The sequence below is a fragment of the Bos indicus x Bos taurus genome, chromosome 10 (genome assembly GCF_003369695.1).
Source record: "Bos indicus x Bos taurus breed Angus x Brahman F1 hybrid chromosome 10, Bos_hybrid_MaternalHap_v2.0, whole genome shotgun sequence".
NCBI lineage: Eukaryota > Metazoa > Chordata > Mammalia > Artiodactyla > Bovidae > Bos > Bos indicus x Bos taurus.
The window spans coordinates 21,012,907-21,022,634 of record NC_040085.1 but is presented as its reverse complement, the minus strand read 5'-3'; the positions used below and the strand labels follow the sequence as shown (position 1 = coordinate 21,022,634).

The following is a 9,728-nucleotide window of genomic DNA, read 5'->3' as shown; positions in this document are numbered from 1 at the left end:
AATAAGGAGATGAAAGAGGCACTGAGAAAATTAATTAAGATGGTGAGATTTAGTCAAAGGCATGAAAGAAATCTCTGAAGAACTGTGTTCATAACTGAAACAATGTATGGGAAATAAATAATTAAAAGATTGGTATTCAATTGTACTAATTAAATTAGGAAAATGTATTTTGGAGGAGGAGGAACATACTCAAGTGTAATTAGATGTTCATTAAATTAACTGTATCCGTTTTTTTAACTGTATCCATTTTTATTGTTAGAGAAAATTTTATATTAATAGTAAAACTTTTCAAATTCAAATAAAAATAATCAAAAGCCAGATGATCAGTCATCTTGCTGGCATTCAGATTGAAGCTAGTTAATATTTGCTGCCAATATCACATACATACATACATACTGGTACATGCAATCTGTCCATTTTAAATTTATTACCAATATTTCTCTGGTGAGTCAAAAGTTTTGTATGCTAAACTTATAAAACAACATTTAAATTTTACTATCTCAATATTAAAAATATAGCAAAATGCATTCACCTTCTTATGAAAAATTGATTTATCATAATTTTATTTCTTTACATTTTCTCATCAAAATTTAATTAAAATAATTTTACTATTTGGCCATTTATATGTACTTTTAATAATTATTTTTGGAAAGAGCTCTCTTTAAAAAAAAGCCAAACCTTTTCTTAATACATCATTTGTGTCTTCTGTAGGTTAAGGTTAGAAGATAATGACTAGTGACTCTTAGGTATATTTCAAATTACAAAATTGTTAGGTTTGCCTCTTCCAACTATCTCAAGAACACTAGTACCTCATGCTATCAACCAGAATTTTCCTCATACCACAAAGAGAACTTGGACCCATTAGCTATCACTCCCTAATTTACTCTCTCTCCATTCCCTGGAAATAGTTAATCTACTTTCTGTTTCTATGGATTTTCCTATTCTGTAAATTTCATATAAATGGAGTCATACAATATGTGACATTTTGTGACTGGTTTCTTTCACTTAACATAATGTTTACAAGGTTCATTTATGTTGTAGCATGTGTTCAGTTTAGTTCAGTTCAGTCACTCAATCATGTCCGACTCTTCACAACCCCATGGACTGCAGCATGCAAGGTCTCCTGTCCATCACCAATTCCTGGAGCTTGCTCAAACTGATGTCCATTGAGTTGGTAATGCCATCCAACCATCTCATCCTCCGTTGTCCCCTTCTCTTCCCACCTTCAAACTTTCCTAGCATCACAGTCTTTTCAAATGAGTCAGTTCTTCAAATCAGATGGCCAAAGGATTGGAGTTTCAGTTTCAGCATCAATTCTTCCAATGAATATTCAGGACTGATTTCCTTTAGGATGGACTGGTTGGATCTCCTTGCAGTCCAAGGGACTCTCAAGAGTCTTCTCCAACACCACAGTTCAAAAGCATCAAATCTTCAGCGCTCAGCTTTCTTTATAGTCCAACTCTCACATCCATACATGACCACTGGAAAAGTAGTTTATTACATTTGTGGTTGAATAAAATTCCACAGTATGGATATACCATATTTTGTTTATCTAGTTAACTGTTGATGGCATTTGCTTGCGTTATTGGTCTATATGAGTTATACATAGACAAGTTTATTTTGTGAATACATATTTTCACTTTTTTAGAGTATATCCTTGGGAGAGGAATTTCTGGGTCACATGTTATTTCCATGGGCTTCCCAGGTGGCGTTAGTGGTAAAGAACCCACCTGCTAATGCAGCAGACTGGAGAGACGTGAGTTCCATCCCTGGGTCAGGAAGATCCCTGGAGGAGGGCATGGCAACCCACTCCAGTGTTCTTGCCTGAAGAAGTCCATGGACAGAGGAGCCTGGTGGGCTATGGTCCATATAGTCGCAAAGAGCTGGACACGACTGAAGTGACTTAGCCCAGCACAGCACACTATCTTGATATTACTGAATAGACTATCTCATACCACATATTTTCAAGAGGAATCCATTTGATTATGTCCCTGAATCTATCATTTCTTCATCTAACTTTTAAAAAGAAATTTTTGACATAATTTATAATTAAATGGGACTTTACAGAGATATTTAAAACATTGATTTAGGATAGGGAAAAAAAGAATGAGAAATAAATTTCTGATAAAAGGAAACAATAGAATAGGCAAATTGCAGAATATGGGGTAAGTGGAAAAATGTAATTAATGAAATTACTATAATGATTGTAGTAAATAATACATAATAATAAAGTTCTTTTCTTTAAATACATTATAAAGAAAGCAAATGTATTGAAAAAGACTTAGTATGTCTAAACTATTGGTATTGTCAAAACTTTTGTTCACAATCTTTTCTTTGTTTCTGTTTTTATAGGTTGAACAATTTCCATATTGTCAAATATCACTATGTGAACATCATTTTAGTCAATTGTCTTAAGTGGCCATTTTTTCACATTACTATACTTACAGATTTTTTTTTTTTGAATGTGGAATATATTTGTTGGTCCAGTTAAAATGTCATAATAGGGGCAATTTTGATGGTGGCCAAATGGTAGCAAGTAATATGTTTATAAATGTATGAGAGGAAGGAATTAAAGCAGCTGGTGTGTTATCCATTCACTCCCTTCACCATGAGGAAATTCCTGAGTAAAGGAAAGAAGACAGGGGAGCCACACTAAATTCCTTATCAGCTAGACTCCAAGTAAATAAACTAAAGGTATTTTCTAGAAAAAAAAAACAGACTTTAATCTCTTAAATTCCCTTATCAAAATGTTACTGATAAAGGATCACCTACTATAATACAAATCCAATATCCATCTAGAGGCATGGCTCTCTAGTAAATATTATGTAAGTTATACAGCTCTTAGGAATGTAAAAAGGAAATTTTCCAAGTGACCTGAACTCATCAGATTACATTTTAGTAAATAAATAATGCCACCTTGCTTATTTAACTTATATGCAGAGTGCGAGCTAAGTCATTCAGTCATGTCTAACTCTTTGCAACCCCATGGACTGTAGCCTGCCAGTCTCCTCTGTCCATGAGATTTCCCAGGCAGGAATACTGGAGTGGGTTGCCATTTCCTTCTCCAGGGGATCATCAGAGTATATCACGGTAAGTGCCAGCCTGGGTGAATCACAAGCCGGATTCAAGATTGCCAGGAAAAATATCAACAACCTCAGATATGCAGATGATACCAGTCTAATGGCAGGAAGTCTAGAGGAACTAAAAGGCTCTTCATGAGAGTGAAAGAGGAGAGTGAAAAAGCTGGCTTGAAACTCAACATTCAAAACCTAAGATCATGGCATCCAGTCCCATCACTTCATAACAAATAGAAGGGGAAATGTGGAAGCAGTGATAGATTTTATTTTCTTGGGCTCCAAAATCACTGCAGACAGTGACTGCAGCCATCAAATTAAAAGACCCTTACTCCTTGGAAGGAGAGCTATCACAAAACTAGACAGCATATTAAAAAGCAGAGACATCATTTTGCCAACAAATGCCAATATAGTCAAAGCCATAGTTTTTTCCAGTAGTCATGTGTGGATGTGAGAGTTGGACCATAAAGAAGGCTGAGTACCAAAGAATTGATGCTTTTGAATTGTGGTGCTGGAGAAAACTCTTGAGAGTCTCTTGGACAGCAAGAAGATCAAACTAGTCAATCCTAAAGGAAATCAACCCTGAATATTCCTTGGAAGGACTGATGCTGAAGCTGAAGTTCCGTATTTTGAACATCTGATGCAAACAGCCAACTCACTGGAAAAGACCCTGATGCAGGAGAAAGATTGGAGGCAAAAGGAAAGGAGGGCAGCAGAAGATGAGATGGTTGGATGACATCACCAACTCAATGGACATGAATTTGAGCAAATTCTGGGAGATAGTGGAGGACAGGAGACTGGCATGCTACAGTCCATGGGGTCACCAAGAGTCAGACAGGACTTAGCAACAGAACAATGACAAATAAATATTACTTTGAAATGGACAATCTTATCTGCTAGTGAAACTGTACCCAGTTCCACAGGAACACAAAAAAACAGATTTACCAGTCTATCTATATGTGGAATCTTAAAAAAATAAAAAGCACAAAACTCATTTAAAAAGGGATCAGACTTGTGGTTGCCATAAATAGAGTGTTAGCAGGAGGGGTATTTGGAGGTAGGTGGTCAAAAGATACAAAGTTCCAGTTAAAGATAAATAAGTACTAGGGTGAGTCTCTTGATGAGGGTGAAAGAGGAGAGTGAAAAAGTTGGCTTAAAACTCAGCATTCAGTAAATGAAGATCATGGCATCTGGTTCCATCACCTCATGGCAAATAGATGGAGAAAGAATGGAAACAGTGACAGACTTTATTTTCTTTGGCTCCAAAATCACTGCAGATGGTGACTGTAGCCACGAAAGCAAAAGATGCTTACTCCTTGGAAGAAAAGCTATGACAAACCTAGACAGCACATTAAAAAACAGGGACATTACTTTACCAACAAAATTCCATCTAGTCAAAGCTATGGTTTTTCCAGTAGTCATGTATGGATGTGAGAGTTGGACTATAAAGTAAGCTGAGTGCCGAAGAATTGATGCTTTTGAACTGTGGTGCTAGAGAAGACTCTTGAGAGTCCTTTGGACTGCAAGGACATCAAACCAGTAAATGCTAAAGGAAATCAGTCCTGAATATTCATTGGAAGGACTGATGCTGAAGCTGAAACTCCAATCCTTTGGCCACCTGATTCGAAGAATTGACTCATTAGAAAAGACCCTGATGCTGGGAAAGATTGGAAACAGTGACAGACTATTTTCTTGGGCTTCAAAATCACTGCAGATAGTGACTGAAGCCATGAAATTAAAAGACACTCACTTCTTGGAAGAAAAACTATGATAAATGTAGACAGAATGCTAAAAAAAAAAAAAAAAAAAAACAGAGACACTGCTTTACCAACAAAGGTCTGGATAGTCAAAGCTATGTTTTTTCCAGTAGTCATGTATGTATGTGAGAGTTGGACCATAAAGAAGGCTGAGCACCGAATAATTGATGCTTTTGAATTGTAGTGTTGGAGAAAACTCTTGAGAGTCCCTTGGACTGCAAGGAGATCAAACCAGTCAGTCCTAAAGGAAATCAGTCCTGAATATTCCTTGGAAGGACTGATATTGAAGCTTAAGCTCCAATACTTTGACCACCTGATGTGAAGAGCCAATTCATTGGAAAAGATTCTGATGCTAGGAAAGGCAGAAGGCAGGAGGAGAAGGGGACGACAGGATGAGATGGTTGGAGGACATCATTGACTCGATGGACATGAGTTTCAGCAAGCTGTAGGAGTTGGTAATGGACAGGGAAGCCTGACATGCTGCAGTCCATGGGGTCGCAAAGAGTTGGACATGACTGAGTGACTGAACAACAAGTACTAGGGATGTAATGTAAAACATGATGGCTATAGTAAACAATAGAAAGAAAAAGAAAATGAAGTCGCTCAGTCATGTCTGACTCTGCAGTCCCATGGACTGCAGCCTACCAGGTTCCTCCATCCATGGGATTTTCCAGGCAAGAATACTTGAGTGAGTTGCCATTACAGTGGTTGTATAATACATAGGAAAATTGTTAAAAGAGTAAATCCTAAGTGTTCTCATCACAAGGAGATATTTTCTTCCTTTTCTTTTGTTTGTATCTGTTTTGATTCATCTGAGATGATGAATGCTAATTAAACTTATTGTGATACTCACTTCATTGTATATGTAAATCAAACCATCATGCTGTACAACCTAAACTTCTGCAGTGATATATGTCAATTATTTCTCAATAAAACCAGAAAAATATTTTAATGGATTGAGGGGACTCCAACCAGACAGAAAGGTACCCTAAGAGTGGGTTAAAGGACCTAGAAAAATTGGGAACTTTTTTCCAAGGCTAGGATATCAAGACTATCCTTGAAAGAAGCTTAGGCCTGCCCATTGCTCTGATTTACTGGTTCATCTGTTAAAAGTATCCTCAGTTGGAAGAAAACTGAAGGTGATGAGAAATTGACTTTATACTGGGTAAGGTTGGAATGAGGTCCACAAGCCAGTTCGCAAACTTACAAACGTCCATGCAACTGGCTACAGATTTCCATGTTTTCACATTACAACCTGCTTCTCCTTGTCCCTCCATATTATAACATTGGCAAACAATGGCAAAGAGGCTTGGTGGAGAAAAAGGAAAATATATATATTAGCAAGCTATATAGAAAACTATAAAAATTTACTGAGAGAAATTCAAGAAGACATAAATTAACAGAGAAATATGCCAAGATCATCGATTGTAAAATTAATCATTCTGACAATAAATCTACCCATTCAAAGTAATCCCAATCAAAATTCCAGCAATAAATTTTTGTGCGAATTGAAAAGTGGATCACAAATTTATGTGGAAATGTATTAAGCCAAGACTGCCAAAAAAAGTTGAAAGAGAAATAAATTGAGAAGACTTATCTTACCAGATATCAAGACTTATTAAATAGCTATGATAATTAGAGAATGCAGAACTGGTCAATAGGTACAAAAAGCAGATGGCATTAAATAGAGAATCCATAAAGCAATCCATGCATATACTAACACTTAAAATAACAAAAATATATACACTATGAAAACAGTGTTTAAATATTTAGTAGTGCTGTTGTAAACTCTGTGTTAATCCTAAAGGAGGGAAGGATCACTTTCCTATGGAGATGATAAAAATAAGACTACATACAGGGATAAGACTGCATACATAACAGGGATGGACTTAAAGGGTTTTTTTGTTTGTTTGTTTTTCTACCAAAATGAAAAAATCTAGGTCAAATGGATTTTCATGTTGAAAAATGAAATTTGACTTCTATTTCTTACAGAGAAGTTAAGCTCAAGATGATAGTAGATCTTAAATGTGAAAGTTAAGATAGAAAAGCTTATAAAAAATTAAGTAGAATGTTTTCATAACTTTGAAATAAGCAAAAAAAAATTAACTCTAAAAAAATTAGACACATTAAAATTTTAAATTCTGTTCAGTAAAAAAATGAGACTGGAAACATAAATCACATAATTAGGAGAAAATACTAGGAATGCATATAACTCATAAAATGTGTTTTTAAAATCTTTAAAGTGATAAATTCCAAGTAGAAAAATGGGCAAGACTCTTAAAAAATCATTCCGTTTTCTTTGCAGTAAGTAGTTTTCTATTGTACTGCGTAGTGTCATTTAATAAGTGAACAATCTTGGAAATCAAATTAATCTTTGAATCCTTAAGTGAAGAAAAATAAAGCTGTGTTATCTTGAGGAACTTTAACTCATGTTTCTGAGTCTAATTTTTTACTTGCAATTTGGGACTAATTAATGCATTTAAAATAATACATATAATGGCATAGAGTAAGCATTCAAGAATGATCAGTACATTATTTTTATTCTGCCTTATTTTTTTGTATTTTGGTCCCATATTAAGAAAAATAAAAACTGCATATGTGTCATATTTTTATTCTAGAGCTTATATTGTTGATTCTTACAACTGAATTTCAATTCATTTAATTTATAATTCTGCAAGAAAGAGGGTAGATTTTGTTTATAATTTGAAATTTTTAGGAATTTGTTTTTAAGGACTGAAGAGTGTTTTAAATATACCATGATCCATACATGTTTATGGGTGTTTGAATGGAAAAACTGGCCTGTATATTTACATTAAAATATATTTGTTAAATGCTGATTACATATGAACTTATGTACTAAATTTCAAGAACTAACCAGGTAAGGCATAGCCCCTGCCCTTAAGGAGCTTACAATTGAGAAGTTTTACACAAATGGTTAATAATTTAAAGCATAAATATTAGTCCTTGCAACTAAGATAATCAAAAAAAAATCATTAGGCTTTATATTTATTTTTCACTTTTATCAAGTTAATGGAAGCCAAACACAGAATAACCTCCATTGTTATTCTAACCTCCACTGCTATTCCTTATGTATTGTATCACCGTTATTTCATTCTCTTTCTATTCTCTCCCATAGAGCTTTTCTTTAGTATTTGGGTAAAAAACTCCATTAAACAATAATTCAGTTGCCTCTTGACCAGAGGTTAAATGAAAAGCTTGAGGAAAAGAGTGAATATTACAGAAACATTTTCCAAATGGAGTTAGGAGAAAAATCAAGAGAAGTTTATTCAGATGCTATCTATCAGGAGGGAGGTATGACTTGGCTGAATAAATTTAAGCTTCTCATTTCAGAGTTAAACTTCAAATGAGAGTTTAAACTCTCATTAAAAGAGTTAAAGCTCAGTTAAAGGCATAAGAAGACTGATTAGATAATCCCCTCACAAAAAGGGATTATTAGTGTTTAAATTTTAGATAAATATTTCATGGTGTTCTACTGGTTGACTAATAAGTTGTTGAAATTCCATAAATTAAATTAATCCTATTTCTGGACTTGGAGACAGACATAACATGTAGATATAAATTGAATGCCTAGAATTTTCAACCTCTTGTATAAGGTCTGCTGCTGCTGCTGATGCTAAGTCGCTTCAGTCATGTCCGACTCTGTGCAACCCCATAGACGGCAGCCCACCAGGCTCCTCTGTCCCTGGGATTCTTCAGGCAAGAATACTGGAGTGGGTTGCCATTTCCTTCTCCAATCCATGAAAGTGAAAAGTGAATTGAAAGCGAAGTCGCTCAGTCCTGCCCGACTCTTAGCGACCCCATGGACTGCAGCCTACCAGGCTTCTCCGTCCATGGGATTTTCCAGGCAAGAGTACTGGAGTGGGCTGCCACTGCCTTCTCCGTTTATAAGGTCTATATGTTGTCAATTTGAAGTGCTTCCAGTGAGATTTTAGGCATTAATATTCTTCTTGGAATGTAGGTAGTAGCCTCTGAATCTCTTCAGAGCATTCTTTATCTCTTTATTTCTCAGGGTATAAATGGCTGGATTTAGAAGAGGTGTAATAACAGAGTAAAACACAGCAAGAAATTTGTCCACCCAGGTGATGCTGAGTGGCCACACATAGATGAAGATGCAGGGCCCAAAGAAGAGCACCACCACTGTGATGTGGGCAGTGCAGGTAGAGAGTGCCCTAGATGTACCAGCTTTAGAGCTTTGGTGAACAGTAAGAAGAATATATGTGTAGGATATCAGCAGCAGAATAAAGCAGGTCATGGCCAGAACCCCACTGTCAGCATTCATTAATATTCCCAAGTTATAGGAATCTATGCAGGCAAGCTTGATTACCAGTGGTATATCACAGAAAAAGCTGTCGATTTCCCTGGGGCCACAGAAAGGCAATTGCACAATCACAGCCATTTGACTCATGGCATGCACAAAGCCAATGGTCCAGGAAGTCACCACAAGCCCAATGCACTTTTGCAGGTTCATTATGGTTGAATAGTGGAGTGGCTTGCAGATGGCCACATAGCGGTCATAGGCCATTACCACCAATAGCACCATCTCACCCCCTCCAACAAAATGCACAAAGAGGATCTGGCACATGCAGCCTCCAAAGGAAATAGTCTTGTTCTCTCTGACAAAGTCTGTAATCATCTTAGGAGTAGTTACTGAAGAAAGCCACATATCAACAAAGGACAGGTTGGCCAACAAAAAGTACATGGGGGAATGCAGACGGGGGTCAGTGATGATTAAGATCATGATGACAATATTTCCAGATACAATGATCAAATATAGCATACAAAATATCAGTAAGAGTAAGACTTGCTTATTCCATGACTGGCAAAGTCCCAGAAGCATGAATTCTGACACTACAGACAGATTTCTTTTATCCATTTT

At 36.1% G+C, this 9,728-nt stretch overlaps 1 protein-coding gene across 1 annotated transcript; it reads right to left on the bottom strand.

Moving 5' to 3' along the window:
* Positions 1-8,780: 8,780 nt before the first annotated feature.
* LOC113899430 (olfactory receptor 4K14-like) lies at positions 8,781-9,728 on the bottom strand. The gene has a single exon (XM_027552790.1). The coding sequence runs from the start codon at positions 9,723-9,725 to the stop codon at positions 8,781-8,783; it is 945 nt and encodes a 314-aa protein (XP_027408591.1). The 5' UTR covers positions 9,726-9,728.